Source organism: Chiloscyllium punctatum, chromosome 15 (genome assembly GCF_047496795.1).
Source record: "Chiloscyllium punctatum isolate Juve2018m chromosome 15, sChiPun1.3, whole genome shotgun sequence".
Lineage (NCBI taxonomy): Eukaryota > Metazoa > Chordata > Chondrichthyes > Orectolobiformes > Hemiscylliidae > Chiloscyllium > Chiloscyllium punctatum.
Genome location: NC_092753.1, coordinates 76,223,436 through 76,240,179, shown reverse-complemented (window position 1 = coordinate 76,240,179; position 16,744 = coordinate 76,223,436). Strand labels below are relative to the sequence as shown.

General features: G+C 41.2%; 1 protein-coding gene across 10 annotated transcripts in view; it reads left to right on the top strand.

Moving 5' to 3' along the window:
• The first annotated feature begins 981 nt into the window (after nucleotides 1–981).
• The window catches only part of synj1 (synaptojanin 1), a 99,687-nt gene continuing 83,924 nt past the window's right edge, over nucleotides 982–16,744 (top strand). For 9 of the 10 annotated variants that reach the window (XM_072585505.1, XM_072585503.1, XM_072585511.1 and 6 more), the window contains exons 1-2: nucleotides 982–1,114; nucleotides 1,690–1,832. In XM_072585505.1, the coding sequence (XP_072441606.1) occupies nucleotides 1,703–1,832 (130 nt within the window). In that variant the 5' untranslated portion in view covers nucleotides 982–1,114; nucleotides 1,690–1,702. The remainder of the gene's footprint in view (nucleotides 1,115–1,689; nucleotides 1,833–16,744) is intronic. The other variant, XM_072585502.1, reaches the window with a different exon arrangement.

Below are 16,744 nucleotides of genomic sequence, written 5' to 3'. Positions count from 1 at the left end.
CTGAGTGTTCCCCAACTGGAAACCATGGAAGGACTGGAAGATCCACTCCCTACTGAAGTCTGGGTCTGAAGCGTTCAGGTCAGGCGACCTTGACCTATTTAGGAATTTTAGGTATGATCTTCACAAAGCCGTCAGGGATGCCAAGAGACAATACCAGACAAGAGTCCTAGATTGGAGAAAGTGAGGTGAAAGTGTGTTGCTGGAAAAGCGCAGCAGGTCAGGCAGCATCCAAGGAACAGGAGAATCAATGTTTCGGGCATCAGCCCTTCTTCAGGAATTAGAAGAGTCCTAGATTAATAACATGAACACCCGTCAACGTGGCCAGTCTTATATCGCCCAAATGTAATAGTTGGGTGGGCTTCTGTAATTGTTTTGACGGTTTGGTCATGAGCAATGTATGAAGTTGAGGATTATCAAATCAACCATGATCCTGCTGAACGGCCGAGCAGAATCGATGGCTGAATGGTCTAGTCTGCTCCTCGTCTAAGGTTCAAATGAATTCTGATAAAAGGTCAACAACCTAAAACGTTAGCTCTGTTTTTTTTTACCTCTGGATAACTGCTGCGGGGGTATTACCAGCAGAGAGACAGTATTTTGATTTTGACAACCACCTGATGAAGGAGCGGCGCTCCGAAAGCTAGTGCTTCCAACTAAACCTGTTGGACTATAACCTGGTGTTGTGTGACTTTTAACTTTGTACACCCCAGTCCAACACTGGCATCTCCAAATCAGATTTTGAAACTGGCTTTAAAAACACAAGGATGCCCTTTGGTAGCACGCAGGGACAATAACAGGAATAATAATATCTGAACAATAAGATGTGAAGCAGCACGCTAGCTGGAGTTCCCTCCTCAGTCCCAGTTTCCCAGCCGAGGGATACTTCATGTACCTGGTTTGCAACAATGAGCCACCAGCTGATGCTGAGCCCCGGTACCGGAGGTGACGTCACAAGGGGGGTAGGCGGGACCCTCGCGGTGATTGACAGCCGGATCGGTTTCCAAGGAAGTGGCGTCAGGTGGCGGAGAAGGAGCGGACGGTCGGCAGCCGCCGCTTCAATCTCGCTCGCCGCCGGGAGAGGAGCTGAGGGAAGGGCCGAACGACCGGTCAGTCGCAGGTTTGTGTTTCGATAGTGGACCGTTCAAACGCGGGAAGCAGCCAGCGAAATAAGGAAAGAGAGGGGAGAGGAGCCCTTCCCCAGAGGCTGGAGCTCCTCACTGCCGGAAATTATCCGCTGTGCCCTGTCGGTCTGTCCCTCTTCCTCAACCTGACAGGCTGAAGACCGTAAGAGCAACCAAGGGAGGCTCTTTCAGCCGCCCATCCCACTCCCCTCGGACTTGTTTTGTTGGATTTTGTCTGCTGACAGTTACCCCGACGAAACGCATTTTTACTAATCACATTGACAGCCCTGATTTGTCACCCTGCTTCAGGATTATTGACTGTGCTTAAAACAAATCTGTTAATATTTAATGTGCCACGATTTAGTGGAGGGAGGGGAGAAGACGTGACCCGTTTCAAAATCAGTTTTCTTTTTTTTTTGCCTAAAAAAATCAAAAGCTGAGAACGCCAGTATGTTTCATGGCTGCTTAAACCGATGAAGACTTGGCCGTATCTGAGATGTGGGGTGGCAGTGTGCGTGTGTCACTGTCCGTCAGATCCGATAAATGACCTGTCTTTTATCTCCTTCGACAGGGCATTAAAGAAGATGGCATTCAGCAAAGGATATCGTATCTATCACAAACTGGATCCACCACCCAGTCCTTACAGTGTGATAGTAGAAACCCGAAACCGGGAGGATTGTCTGCTGTTTGAGTCTAGGGCTGTAGCTGTTCTCTGTGAGTAATAGATGCGGCTTTCTTCAAGTTCAAGTGATGTCAAATTTCAGTGGAATGGTTGTCACCCAGGAACTAGGTTTCACCAATATCTTGATTACTGGTCACTTCCTAGTAACTGCTATTGTGATTAACAACAATTAAGTCGTCGTCTAGAATTTCGTGAGCCTGACTTTGTAATTAAAGATGCCTTTGTCCTTCTCAGACATCAGTAGGTGGATTAGTAATTATTCAATTCCTTCAGATCATGCAGTTTGTGTCTGTCTTATGTATACTTTCTTGGCTGTTGATAAATACATTGTTGAAACTCTAAAATAAGTTATACTTCAGGCATAACTATTTTAATGCAAATCAGTCCTCATGAAGGAATAATCTTGTCTGTAGTGAGAATTTGAAAAGCACAGAAGTTTTTCACCTTGTCATCTTTGGAGGATTAGTGTGGATTTGATGGGCCAAATGGCCTGCATCCACACTCTCGGGATTCTAGATTCTAATAGTGTAAATTACTTGTTTCACAGAACAAACATCTGTCTGTCTGTCTCTGTCTGTCATTTCACTCTTGATTTGGATAGAGGTGCAGAGAAATGGATGACTGGTGATGGCAATGGAATGGATTCAGGTGAAATTTAAACCATCTGATCCCACAGTCAGCATATCTTGAACAGCACTGCAGCAGCGAGGAGCAATTAATTCATTCCTCCTTCAACCTGGATGTGACAGGAATAGAAATGAGATTTGTACTTGGGTAGTCTGAGGTGTAAGAATGACTGGAGGACCATGTTGCATAAATAAAACAGCAATATATATGTTCATATTGTAACTTGAGGTAAAGCAAGGTTAAGAATATCTTAAGAACAGAGCTTCTGAGTATAGCATAGTCATTGCTAAATGAGGCATTTGTTTAAAGATTGCACTGTTGTCAGCATTATGTAGAGTATTTCTTCTTACATGCAAAATTTAAACTTTTTTAAAAAAGTTTAAAGTGATTTGTTTTGGTACAAATAATGAGGAAATGCAATTTCCTAAATACTAAAAGGTACAGGTTTAAAAGGGTTTTAGGAAGTATAGACCTCAGTCTATAGGTAGTCATGATTTGGAGATGTCGGTGTTGGACTGGAGTGGACAAAGTTTAAAAATCTTAACACCAGGTTATAGTCCAACAGGTTTATTTGGAAGCACTAGCTTTCGGATTGCTGCTCCTTCATCAGGAGCTGGTACTTCCAAGTAAACCTGTTGGACTAAACCTGGTGTTGTGTGATTTTTAACTCAGTGTATAGGTACTCATATCCATTAAATGTGCAGGATAAGTTAAGAAGTCATTTTTAAAAAGGCACACAGGGTCCTCAGCTTTTTATCAGGTGCCTGGAGCACTGAAGAAAGGTAGTGATGCTAATTGTTTTTATGAAATATTGAGTTGGCAGTAGCTGAAGTATTAATGCTCACCTGAGGCACCAAAATTCAAGAAGGATATTAAAGGTTTGTGGAGGAAGTTTACTAAAATGATACTAAATGAAAATCTTCAGTTGAATAGTGATACTGGAGAAATGGCCACTTTCCTGGTATTAGATGCAGCTAAGCAGAGATTTGATCGAAATGCAAGATATCTTGATAAACTAGGTAAAGGGAAGTAGTTGTTTGTGGCAGAAGGGTCAATAATCAAAAAACATTTATAAAGAGATTGCTGAAAGAGACATGTTACATGCAGTGACAATTTATGTTGCAAATTATGATCACTTTGAAAATATATTGGAAATAATTAATAACTTTCACATGGGAATTAGATAAATGTTTAGGAAGAAAACATTTGCTGGACAATGAGGGACATTGTTTTTAAAAAACAAAACTACTAACTCAGTAATTCTTTCAAGAGCTGCCCCACACATGGTGGGCCAAATACCTTGCATTAGTCTCATTAAATATTTTTGAAGTATATGTTGGCTTGAATTGAAACTGTGGGGAACCAGATGGTGTTCTCCAGAATGATTGTCATCTTTCTCAGGTTATTGCTGATGGTCACTGTGTAGAAATTGCCATTATTTCTGCCTGAAGCGAAATGCAGCTTTGTCTGGGCATAGTCAATCTGAGAGCTTGTGTGGTTTTGAATTCCTGCTGTTGATATTCACGCTAATGTACAAACGTTTTTGACTTGGAAACGTTTTTACTCTGCAACATGTTCTTGCTATCCTCCTCCATTGAGTCATGAAAGTGGTGGTTTGGCCATTCTTACCTGTTCTGCTTTTTTGAGGTCTTACTCCCCTCCTGAGTCAGGTCTTTCAATCGTTTTTCTACAGAAGTTTTGTTGTAATGCAGCTGGGTTACTGAGTGAGGAGAACAAATGCCAAACTTATTTTATACTTCATACCTCATACCTCTTTACTGGACTATGAGAATTTGGAGAGATTTATCGTTTCTGGAGCTAGTTAGTAACAAAAAGAGACATTTCTGATGGCATTGAATGTTTTAGGGAGGACTTTGTTTGCCTTATCAAGGATTGAATGTACATAATGCTGACACTGGTACAAAGTTAACTGTTTACTGTTGTTTTTGTACAGTCCTGCTATGTGCTAAAGTTTAATGTACAAAAAGATTAATGATTTTAAAATCTATACAATATTTGAAAATAATGTAGACATCGAATATAGTTGGCTGAACCATTTGTGCATATAAAAGCTGTAGTTTTCACCTCTAGCAAATTCACTGTTCTGTTTTTAATTTAGTTATGTCATTTGCCAAAATAAATGCTGTGACCTTGTATTTACATTGACTTTCAAGATCACTTTAAAAAAAAATGATGTAGCCATTCATAGTGGGCCTGGGCTTTTATTTAACAGCAATGTACTAACATGGACAATTTTACTCAATGGCAAAGTTAGATCTCATGGAATACAGGGAGAACTAGCCATTTGGATACAGAACTGGCTCAAAGGTAGCAGACAGAAGGTGCTGGTGGAGGGTTGTTTTTCAGACTGGAGGCCTATGACCATTGGAGTGCTACAAGGATCAGTGCTGGGCCCTCTACTTTTTGTCATTTACATAAATTATTTGGATGCAAGCATAAGAGGTACAGTTAGTAAGTTTGCAGATGACACCAAAATTGGAGGTGTAGTGGACAGCGATGAGGGTTACCTCAGATTACAACAGGATCTTGACCAGATGGGCCAACGAGCTGAGAAGTGGCAGATGGAGTTTAATTCAGATAAATGTGAGGTGCTGCATTTTAGGAAAGCAAATCTTAGCAGGACTTATACACTTAATGGTAAGGTCCTGGGGAGTGTTGCTGAACAAAGAGACCTTGGAGTGCAGGTTCATAGCTCCTTGAAAGTGGAGTCGCAGGTAGATAGGATAGTGAAGAAGGTGTTTGGTATGCTTTCCTTTATTGGTCAGAGTATTGAGTACAGGAGTTGGGAGGTCATGTTGCAGCTGTACAGGACATTGGTTAGGCCACTGTTGGAATATTGCATGCAATTCTGGTCTCCTTCCTATTGGAAAGATGTTGTGAAACTTGAAAGGGTTCAGAAAAGATTGACTAGGATGTTGCCAGGGTTGGAGGATCTGAGCTACAGGGAGAGGCTGAACAGGCTGGGGCTGTTTTCCCTGGAGCATCTGAGGCTGAGGGGTGACCTTATAGAGGTTTACAAAATTATGAGGGGCATGGATAGGATAAACAGACAAAGTCTTTTCCCTGGGGTTGGGGAGTCCAGAACTAGAGGGCATAGGTTTAGGATGAGGGGAAAGATATAAAAGAGACCTAAGGGGTAACATTTTCACGCAGAGGGTGGTATCTGTATGGAATGAGCTGCAGGCTGGTACAATTGTAACATTTAAGAGGCATTTGGATGGGTATATGAATAGGAAGGGTTTGGAGGGATATGGACCAGGTGCTGGCAGGTGGGACAAGATTGGGTTGGGATATCTAGTCGGCATGGACGGGTTGGACCGAAGGGTCTGTTTCCGTGCTGTACATCTCTATGACTCTAATATATTATACAATTTTCTTCCCAGATACAAAACAGATTTGTAATGTTTACTTAAATATGGCAGTATTATCATTGAAAACCCCACGTCTCTTCTCTCCCACCCCAATATATTAATATTCTGAGGGTTACCATTGATCAAGGATTAAACTACGTCAGGCACATAAATAGACTACAAAACCAGGTCAGAGGCTTGGAGTTCTGTGGAAAGTTACTCTCAACTTCAGTCCTTTAAAGCTTGCTTTACAGGGCACATCATGAGTTAGACAATATTCTTCACTTGCCTGGAAAAATATAGTTCCAACACCACTTGAAGCTTGCTACTATCCAGTGCAATGTTGTTTGGTTGACACCTTATCCAGCACTTTTAACATTCACTGAACCTACTACTGATGCACAGTAGCAGCAGTATGTACAATGTACCAAGATGCACTCCAGCAACTGAGGTTCTTTTAAAAGTTTGACTTGGCAATATATTGTTGTTGGGTTGAACACCTGGAATTACTTTCCTAAAGGATTGTGGGTGTGTCCACACCAAATGTGCTGCAGCAGTTCAGGTAGTCTACTTCCCACCACCTTCTCAAAGGTAATTAAGGATGAACAGCAAATTCTGGTCTGACTAATGCTAGCGTGATCATATGAAAGAATAAAAATAACTCAAATATAATAATACCTTAAAGTTTTCACAATTAATGTCAAAACTATGACATTCAACATGTCACTCTGTCACCTACCTTGCACTTGTCTCTCTTGAAATGACTTTCTAATGCATGAGCTTTGTCTCAAATATACCTGCTATTTGGTGGATTTTTGGTATTGCTGTCAAAAATTTAAATATGAACAGGCATTCTGGGCTAGTTCAATTTGTGGAACTGAAATAATTGCAACTTGGCTGTCAATCAGAGTGGAGACTGAGTGCATTGTTATGATTGAAGCAGCAGCATCAAATGCAAAAGCACAAGCTGCTGTTGCAATCTCAGAATTTATCACGTGCTGCTCTGGGTCTCCTGATCATAGGATCTCCACTGCCTGCTCTCCCCCCCCCGCTATGATTGGAGCTGAGTTTGAGCAGTTATCCTGGTTGCTGATACTGCTACAGAAAACTTTTGACTGCAATATACCAATAGTATTGTGATCAACTAATGGACAACAAATCTGAGCTGAGGGTATAGAGCTGTGATGTCATACTCCCACCTGCCTATGACTGAGACTTGGCTGAAAGATGGCAGGACTGGCACTTCTGTATTCAGTGGTTTTGTATTAGATTAGATTACTTACAGTGTGGAAGCAGGCCCTTCGGCCCAACAAGTCCACACCGCCCCGCCGAAGCGTAACCCACCCATACCCCTACATCTACATCTAACCCTTACCTAACGCTACGGGCAATTTAGCATGGCCAATTCACCTGACCTGCACATCTTTTGGACTGTGGGAGGAAACCGGAGCACCCGGAGGAAACCCACGCAGACACGGCAAGAACGTGCAAACTCCACACAGTCAGTTACCTGAGGCGGGAATTGAACCCGGGTCTCTGGTGCTGTGAGGCAGCAGTGCTAACCACTGTGCCACCGTGCCGCCCATAAAGATAGTAGAGGAGATGGGTGTCACAATATTGATCAAGGAATCAATTATATCGATGAGGAGGGCAGTTATTTTGAAAAGATCATAAAATGAGACCAAATGGGTAGAAGTAAAACACACTAAGGCCAAACTTACTGTAGACCTTCAAATTATCAGAGTGAGCAAGACAGATGGCCAAATTCTCTTAAATTTTGGGGAAGTTAAGAATAATAAGGCAATAAAGATTTTAGCTACCCAAATATTAACTGGGATCATTCTACTATGCAAAATAGAGATTCAACAATTCTTAAATTGCATCCAGGAGAACTTTTCTCACCAGTACAGAAAAAGTTCGATTATCTGAATGCCTCGGGCAGGGAGTATTTTGTTCAGATAATCGAATGATGGATAACACAATTTAGCCAAGCATCAAACCTTGCAATCTTGTTCAGGTAAACAGAAATTCGGATAATTGAATGCTGGATAATTGAGGTTCATGGGGCAGCTCAAAACCCAGTATTTAAAAATGAGCCCAGTCTGATGGCGTGTTTTGGAATTAGGTAGCATTTTGCAAATAGTAATCATTACCAGGGGTGACACAATGGCTCAGCAGTTAGCATAACTGCCTCACCATTCCAAACACCTGGGTTTGATTCCAGCCATGGACGACAGTCTATGTGGCGTTTGCACATTCTTCCCGTGTCTGCGTGGGTTTCCTCCCACAATCCAAAGATGTGCAGGTTAGGTGAATTGGCTGTGCTAAATTGCCCACAGTGTTCTGGGATGTGTAGGTTAGGTACATTAGTCAGGGGTAAATGCAGAGTAATAGGGTAGGGGAATAGGTCCCAGTGGGTTACTCTTCAGAGGGTTGGTATGGACTTGTTGGGCCAAATGGCCTGTTTCTACACTAGGGATTCTATGATTCTACCCTAAATTTCTGGCAGCAGCTATAAAGAGAAATCAGTTAACATTTCGGGTCTGGTGACCCTTCTTCAGAACTAATGGTAGCTAGGAAAATGCTATATCCTATGACCAAGCCCCACACCAGGCCTTGTTTTCACATAGTCTGCCATTACACACTACCTATTGTTAGCCACTAATGGCCTCCATTGACAGCTATTTACTCTCCTAGCCAGATCGTTATCCAATCCTTTGTCTTTCCTATTGTTCTTCCCTCTGGGCTCTATCCCCACCTATCATTTACTCCTTACCCCTACCTCCTCCATAAATTATAAACTCACATTTTCCTATTTACCTGAAACATTAACCCTGATTTCTCTTCTCAGCAGGTCTGGCAGCATCTGTGCTTTTTCAGCAACTGCTGTTTTTCTGATTTACAGCATCTTCAGTTTTTTTGGTTTTTACTATGCTAAACCTGAGTCTTGAAAAAGCATAATGATTGACCACGGGTAAAGGTTCTAAGCTGTGGAAAGACTAACTTTATGAAGGCAAATTTGATTAGCTAAAGTGTACTGGGAACAGCTGCTTGGAGCTAAACTGTCAGAGCAGAATGAGGTATTCAAAGAGGAAATAGAGGGAGTACAGGGAAAACTTCTTGTAAAGACAAAGGCTAGGACCATGACTGGAGAGACCTGGATGTCAAAGGACAGAACGGTTAGGATTGCAAAATAATTTCGGACAGATTGACAGGGTTCAATCTGGTAAAAACAATGACTGCAGATGCTGAAAACCAAATACTGGATTAGTGGTGCTGGAAGAGCGCAGCATCCAACGAGCAGCGAAATCAGTCTGGCAAGGTCCCTGCAGCAGTAGAAAATGTGTAAAGAGGGAGAGGAGAAATCTTAAAAAGGGAATTTTAGAGAGAGAGAGAAGGGAGTGCATGAGAAAGCATTAGTGGGTAGGATAGAGGAACTCCAAAGGTCTTTAAATATATAAGAGCAAGAGAACAATTAGAGAAGGGGTGCCCATTAAGAAGTATTGAGGTAATGAGTGTGTGGAAACAGTTCTCCATTCTTACTTTGCAATGGTGTTCACAATAGGAAAGGATGTAGGCATCGAGGTGAAGAAATGTAACGTGGTGAGAGAAGGGAGGTATGAGTGAGTTTAGCAGCCTAAAAAGTGAATAAATTTGCAGTCCCAGATAAAATGTATCCCAGGCTGTTGAAAGAGGAAAGGGAGAAAATTTTGGATGCACTGGTAGTAATGTTTAGCATTTCACTTGTGTCAGAAGTGTTCTAATGTCCTTATAAAAGGAAGGAAGTGATAGATCAGACCTGTAAGTCTAATTTTTATGGTAGAGAAGCCACTTTGAATTTTGTGGGACAGAGTATGTCTGCTCTGTAAGAAATGCTGATTAATGAGGGATAAATCATAGATCAGTACAGCACCAAACAGGCCATTTGACCCACTGACATATGAAGCCTTTCTAATCTAAAAATCGTTTGCCTCAACACTGTTCATATTCCTCTCTTCACTGCCTTCTCTTGCAGAGCATTCTAAGTAGTTAACACCCTGTGTTTTGAAAACAAAAACTTTGCCTCTCATCTCTCTCAAACCTTTCCTCTCTCTCCTTAACCTACATCCCCTAGTATTTGACATTTCTAATCCTGGGGGAAAGAGGCTCTTGCTATCCATTCTATCCATGCTTCTCATAATTCTGCAGACTTCTATCAGGTTGTACCTCATCCTTCAACATTCAAGTGAAAACAAACCAAGTTTGTACAGTCTCTCCTCATAACTAATACCATTCAAACCAGGCAACATGCTGATAAAATCAGGGATAATCAGCAAGGATTTATTAAGGGGAGGTAATGTTCAACTAAATTTGTTCAGTCTCTTTTGAGGATTCATCCAGGCATGTTGAAGGCAATGCATTTGATGTGATCTACAGGGATTGTAGCAAAACATTTAATAATGTCCCTCAAGGCAGATTGGTCAAGAGAGTCCATGGGATCCAAAGTAAAGTGAACATTGGATCCTAAATTTTGTGAGGGGCAGTAAGCAGAGGTTGATGGTAGAGACTTATTTCCAGTGGTGTTCCACAGGGGTCAGTGCTAGGGCCCTTTGCTGTTTGTGGTGCAAGTCAAACCTAGACAGTATGATCAAGAAATTTGTGGATGAAATAAAATTGATTTGGTAAATAATGAACAGAATACCAATGGTCTGATCAGCAGGGCCGAGCAGTAGCAAATGGAATTTTAACCCTGGAAAAGTCAGAGGTAATCCACTTTTGGGGAGGGGGACATGGTGAGGAGGGACTGGTGTTCATAGAGCAAGAGGTTGCACTGTTAACAGTAGGACTCTGGAAAGTACTAAAGATCAGAGAGATATATCCACAGATCCCTGAAGCTAAGGAGATAAAGTGGTTAAGAAGGGATGTGGGATATTTTGCTTCAGTAGCTGAGACACAGTACAACATGTTCACCACCTTCAGCCAAGAAACATCTAAACCTCGCTGCCTGAGAAGGTGCTCAAGCCTGATACTCTTGTATCCTTTAAACACTATTTGGATATTATACTCACATTATCATAATCTCCATGGCTTTGGGCCAAAATCTGGAATATGAGATAAGGTCTTTGGCTGGCGTAGGCGTGATTAATCCAATTGCCTCAAATGCTGTAAATGTGTATGCAAATCTTTTAAATTTAGATTTTAATTCCTCTTATTCCTTAGTTGTATGTCTTTAAATCGGTGAAGTTGAAGGTTCAAGATAGCAAAGATATTTTGAAGACAACTGGTATTCACATTTTATTGATTGGTCACTTAATATTGAAGAGTCTTTGTATCATTATTGAGGACAGTTCTGCCCTTTAAATTTTTCAGAATTCATTCTTAACACTGATAATTTAAGTGGGAGGAAATGTCACTAACGGTTGAAGTTTGTTGTGGTTACTTGCAAACTACACAAGTTGAGATCTGACCATATAATATTGGCTGATATAAGATTGTAGTGCTGAGGAAATGTTAACCTAAGGGTCCAGCTACTAACTGAGACATCTAATTGTCCTATTTGAAAAAGAACATAGAGTTCTCCTTGTGTGCAGGGCCATGTTATCCCCTCAATATAAAAGGTAACTGGTAATTCATCTCCATGCAGTTTTTTAAAAAAAATCTGTTATTTATATACTGATTCCAATTGAATTTGCAAGAGATTAATTTCTCCAAGTAGTACTCTAAACAAAATGCATCTCAGGAAAGCTAATCCAAGTTATTCCTCATCAGTTGAAGTGATGAGAACTCGGTGAGAAACTGAGTCAGTTGTGGATAACTTTTTATATTTGTTCATGGGATGTGTGTGGCATGGCTAGCCCAGCATTTAAGCTCCCGTGGAGGGGTAATTGAGTCAGCCACATTGTTTAGGTCTGGAGTTGCATGTAGGCCATGCCAGGTAAGGGCAATAGTGAGTGAACGAAATGGGTTTTTGCTATTTGACAAACTGTCTATTCCACATTTTATTGAATTCTAAATCAAGCATTTCACATGATGGAGTTTGGACCCCTCTCCCGAGAACATTGGTCAGGGCTCAAGTTTGCTAATCTAGTACAATTGTCACGACGCTACCACCTCACCATAATGTCAACATTGGAGCCCAGCCTTCCAGTAAGTGGGAGTCACAAATGAACCTGATATTATTGATACAACAAGGTGCTTAATAATTGAAATAATCACGGTTATGATGTATTAGCATGCTGATAATTGCAGTGATCTGATTGTTGAAGCAATTGGCTGCTAATTCCTAAAACACTGTAACAGTGTAGAAAAAGTAATTTGATCCTCAATATTCATGTAATAGAACGTTGATTTAAGAAATGAGATGCTGGTTGGAGATACAATTTTGTCAGTAGTCCAATTCCTATTGTATCTTCATTCCTAGTGTAGCAATAGGATTCATACTGTATTAAAATTCTGACTGTAATAGGAACTTCATAATTAGTGTAATAGGACTCTACTGTAATCCTTTATTGGTCTAATAGGATTAGGGTTACACATACTTTTTTTTTTCCACAGCAGCAGCAATCTCATCTGACCACATTAGGCCACATTCATCATCAAAAAAAATTAGGATTTAAAGGAGCTTTGCAGCTGTCAGAAACCAATTTGAGGGGATCCACAGTAGCCATTGCTGTCTTAATGCTCTGAATACTAAAATCTCAGTCATCAAGTCATACAGCATGGAAACAGAACCTTCAGCCGAATCAGTCCATGCTGACCATGTTGCAAAACTAAACTAGTCCTGTCTGCCTGTGCTTGGCAATCCTTTGCTATTCATGAACTTATCTTTATGACTATACAAAACAAAATGTAAAACTAATGGAATATTCAGCTTTATAGCTAGAGGGTTCAAATATTAAGAGGAGAGTTTTTTTTTGTTATGGCTGCATAAAATTGTGGTTAGATCACATCTGAGTACTACGTGTATTCCTGTGTTCTGTAATTTGGAGGGACACATTGACCCTGGAAAGAGTGCAACACAAATACTAGAATTTCACCAAACCTCCAAAGGCTGTTTTTTTTTTGAGAAGTGGTTATACAAATTAAGCTTGTATTCCTGTATTATAGAAGATTAAGAGATGACTTGATTAGCTTTTAGTATTTTGCAAGGAATTAGTATAGATGGTAAGAAAAGTTCTTTCACTGATGGGAGAACCTAAAATAAGGAGGCATAAACTGAAAATGAGAACTGGCCCATTCAGAGAGACATTAGGAAATGCCTATGTCTCTCTGTCTCGTTCTCTCCCTGGGATGGTTATTTTTAGATTAGATTAGATTAGATTACTTACAGTGTGGAAACAGGCCCTTCGGCCCAACAAGTCCACACCGCCCCGCCGAAGCGCAACCCACCCATACCCCTACCTTTACCCCTTACCTAACACTACGGGCAATTTAGCATGGCCAATTCACCTGACCTGCACATCTTTGGAGTGTGGGAGGAAACCGGAGCACCTGGAGGAAACCCACGCAGACACGGGGAGAACGTGCAAACTCCACACAGTTAGTCGCCTGAGGCGGGAATTGAACCCAGATCTCTGGCGCTGTGAGGCAGCAGTGCTAACCACTGTGCCGCCCTATTTTGCTTAGGGTCTGGGCCCCATCAGGGTTGTAGGAGCTGGGTATCGTACATCTGCCTCTCCTCTTGCAGCTTTTTCTCATCTTGTGACCCCACTGTGGGGTTGCAGCTCATAATTTGGGAAATGAAAGCAGAAACTGCTAGAGAAACTCAGTAGGTCAGATGGGCAGATCAGTGGTATATAGAATTTATAGATTCATATAGCATGGAAACAACTCGTCCAATTCGTCCAGGTTTCCTGACAGAAGAACTTATATCCCTCCTAAACCTTCCCTTTTCATGTACCTGTCTAAATGTTTTATAAATGTTGCAATTATACCCACCTCTACCATTTCCTTGAGCAGCACTGTTCATATGTGTGCCACCTTCTGTACGAAAAAGTTGTCTCTTAGGTCCCTTCTAAATCTTTTCCCCCCTCACCTTAAATCTTTACCCTCTTGTTTTGGATTCCCCCGCCCTTGGGGGAACTCCAAACTCTCCTTATCCATGCTTCTCATGATTTTTATAAACTTCTACAAGGTCATCCCCTAGCCTCTTACACTCCAGGGGGAAATACATACCAGCCTATCCTCCCTCTCCTTATAACTCAAACCCTCCAGTCTCTAACATCCTTGTAAATCTTTAAATATGTGCTGATGCACTTTTGGAAGAAGAAACAAGGCAAGGGAGTACTCTATGAATATGAGGATGCTAGGAATTTCAGAGGAACATAAGAATCCCGAGGTGCTTGTCCACAAATCCTTAAGGGTGGGAGGGCTCAGATTAATAGGGTAATTAAGGCATATGGGACACTTGCCTTTATTAGTCATTGCAAAGATGATAAGAACAAGGAGGCTAAATTAGAGCTATAAAAGACTTTGTACTCTAACTGCAGCCTAAACAGTGTGCAGATCTGGTCTCTGCACTGTAGAAAAGATGTGATTGTACTGGAGCAGGTGCAGAGGTAGTTCATCAGGTTGTTGCCTGGGATGGAGCACTTCAGCTGTGAAAAGACATGAGGGACACTTTTTTTTTAACACAGTGGTTCGTGTGGAATGAACTTCCAGAGGAAGTGGATGGTTATGGATACAGTTAGAACGTTTAAAAGGTAGTTAGAAAAGTATATGAATAAGAAATGTTTGGAAGGATATGGGCCGAGTGCAGGCAGGTGGGACTAGTTTAGTTTGGGATTATGGTCCGTGTGGACTAGTTGGACTAAAGGGCCTGTTTCTATGCTGTATGACAATGAATATGATTCTGAAAGGCTGGATGTTTTCTTTGGAGTACAGGAGGTTGAAAGGGGGACCTGAATGAGGTGTATAAGATTGAGGGGCATTGACAGGTGGAATAGAAAGTAGCTATTCTACTTAGTTGAAGGCTCAATAACTGGGGATATGGACTTCTTGTGGTACAGTGGTAGTGCCTCTACCTCCAACCTAGGAAATCTGCTACTAGACAAGGTTGATTAGAAAATATCTAACATGGTGGCATAATTTTAAGGTGAAAGCCAGTAAACATGGAGGGGATTCGAGGAAAAGGTTTTTCTCCCAAAGGAAGGTGGTGATCTGGAATACACTATTAGAGTGGTGCTGGAAAAGCACAGCAGGTCAGGCAGCATCTGAGGAGCAGGAAAATCAACGCTTCGGGCAAAAGCCTTTCCTGATGAAGGGCTTTTGTCCGAAGCGTCGAATTTCCTGCTCCTTGGATGTTGCCTGACCTGCTGTGCTTTTCCAGCACCACTCTAATCTTGACTCTAATCTCCAGCATCTGCAATCCCCACTTTTGCCATCTGGAATACACTGCCCAGCAAGGTCATAGAAGTGGGTATGGGCCTAGTGCTGGAACGTGGGAGTACTGTGGCTTTACTATGGCTTTGCCAGTAAAGACACAATGGGTTGACCAGCCTCATCTATACTGTATGATTCTTTGTGGATGGTTAGGCTTGGCCTCATCGCAGACATTCTAGTTAATGAAGTGAGTGATGTAATATTCGATATAATAAGCATGATATGAGAAAAGTATTGGAGGGACTGATACCCTTACAGGTGGATAGATCAGCAGGGCTGGATTGTTTCCCAGGTTGTTAATGCAGTTGAAGAGGAAATAACCTCTCCTATATCTAATGAGGATCAATTTCCAATCCTCATTAGATAGAAGTGCACTACCAAAGTATTGGAGATCTCAAAATGTTGACCATTGTTTAAAAAGGGTGAGAGATTTTAGAATAAATAATTATTGGACTGTTGGTCTGGGCTAATAATTAGAATGAATTCTAAGACAGGATAAGCTGTCACTTAGGTGTGGATTAATCGGATAGTCAGTGTGGTTTTGTCGAGGGAGGTTTGCGCCTTACCAACTTTAAAGAAGAAAAAACCCCAGCTTCTCCCTATAACTTAGACAGTTGAGTCTTGGCAACATCTTTATAAATTTCTGCTGCACTCTTCCCAATTTAATAACATCCTTTCTATAATAAGGTGACCAAAACTGAATGCAATAGTCCAAGTGTGACCTCACCAACATCCTGTACAACTGCAACATAACTTTGCAACTTCTGTATTCGATGCCCTGACTGAAGGTCATTGTGTCAAAAATGTCCTTCACTGCCCTATCTACCTGTGACTCCACTGTCAGAGAACTGTGCACCTGAAATCCAAGGTCTGTCTGTTCCACTACACTCCTTAAGACCCTACCATGAAACCTGTACCTTGATTTTCCAAAATGGAAGACCTCACCAGGTCAGTTTCGTTTTTCTATTGGGCTGTCTCTTTCTTTTTTTGTTAAAAAAAAACAAACTTTCCTTATGGATTTCAAAGCATAAGGTAGGTATTCTTTTAAATCTAAAATAAAACAAAGAACTTCAGATGCTGGAAATCTGAAATGAAAATGAATTGCTGGAGAAACCTAAGCCAAGTAGCAACTTTGGAGAGAAAGCAGAGTTAATGTTTCTGGTCCAATGACTTTACTTCAGAATTTTCTCTCTGCAGATGCTGCCAGACTTGCTAAGTTTCTCCAACAGTTTGTGTTTGAGTTTCACTCTTTAAACTTATTTGTTTGATCAAACTTTCATTTCTCCTGATCTTTTGGTGACGTGTTTTGTTTTATAATACATCTGTGAAACAAATTGATGTTTCATTGCATTCTAGGTTTTACAGATTTGTGTAGCTAATTTCTGTTCTGCTTCTTAATTGTTATGTTTATTTGTAATGTGATTTCCTTGCTCATTCTACGCATTTATTGAAAAATGCCGCCTTCATCAAAAACTGTTTTGTCAATCTATAAACACGACCTTGACTTTCCAGTTGCTGGGCAATTTAATTCAGCACCATGCTCTCATACCTTCACGCTGCAGCTGTTCCAGTCCAGTATACATAAG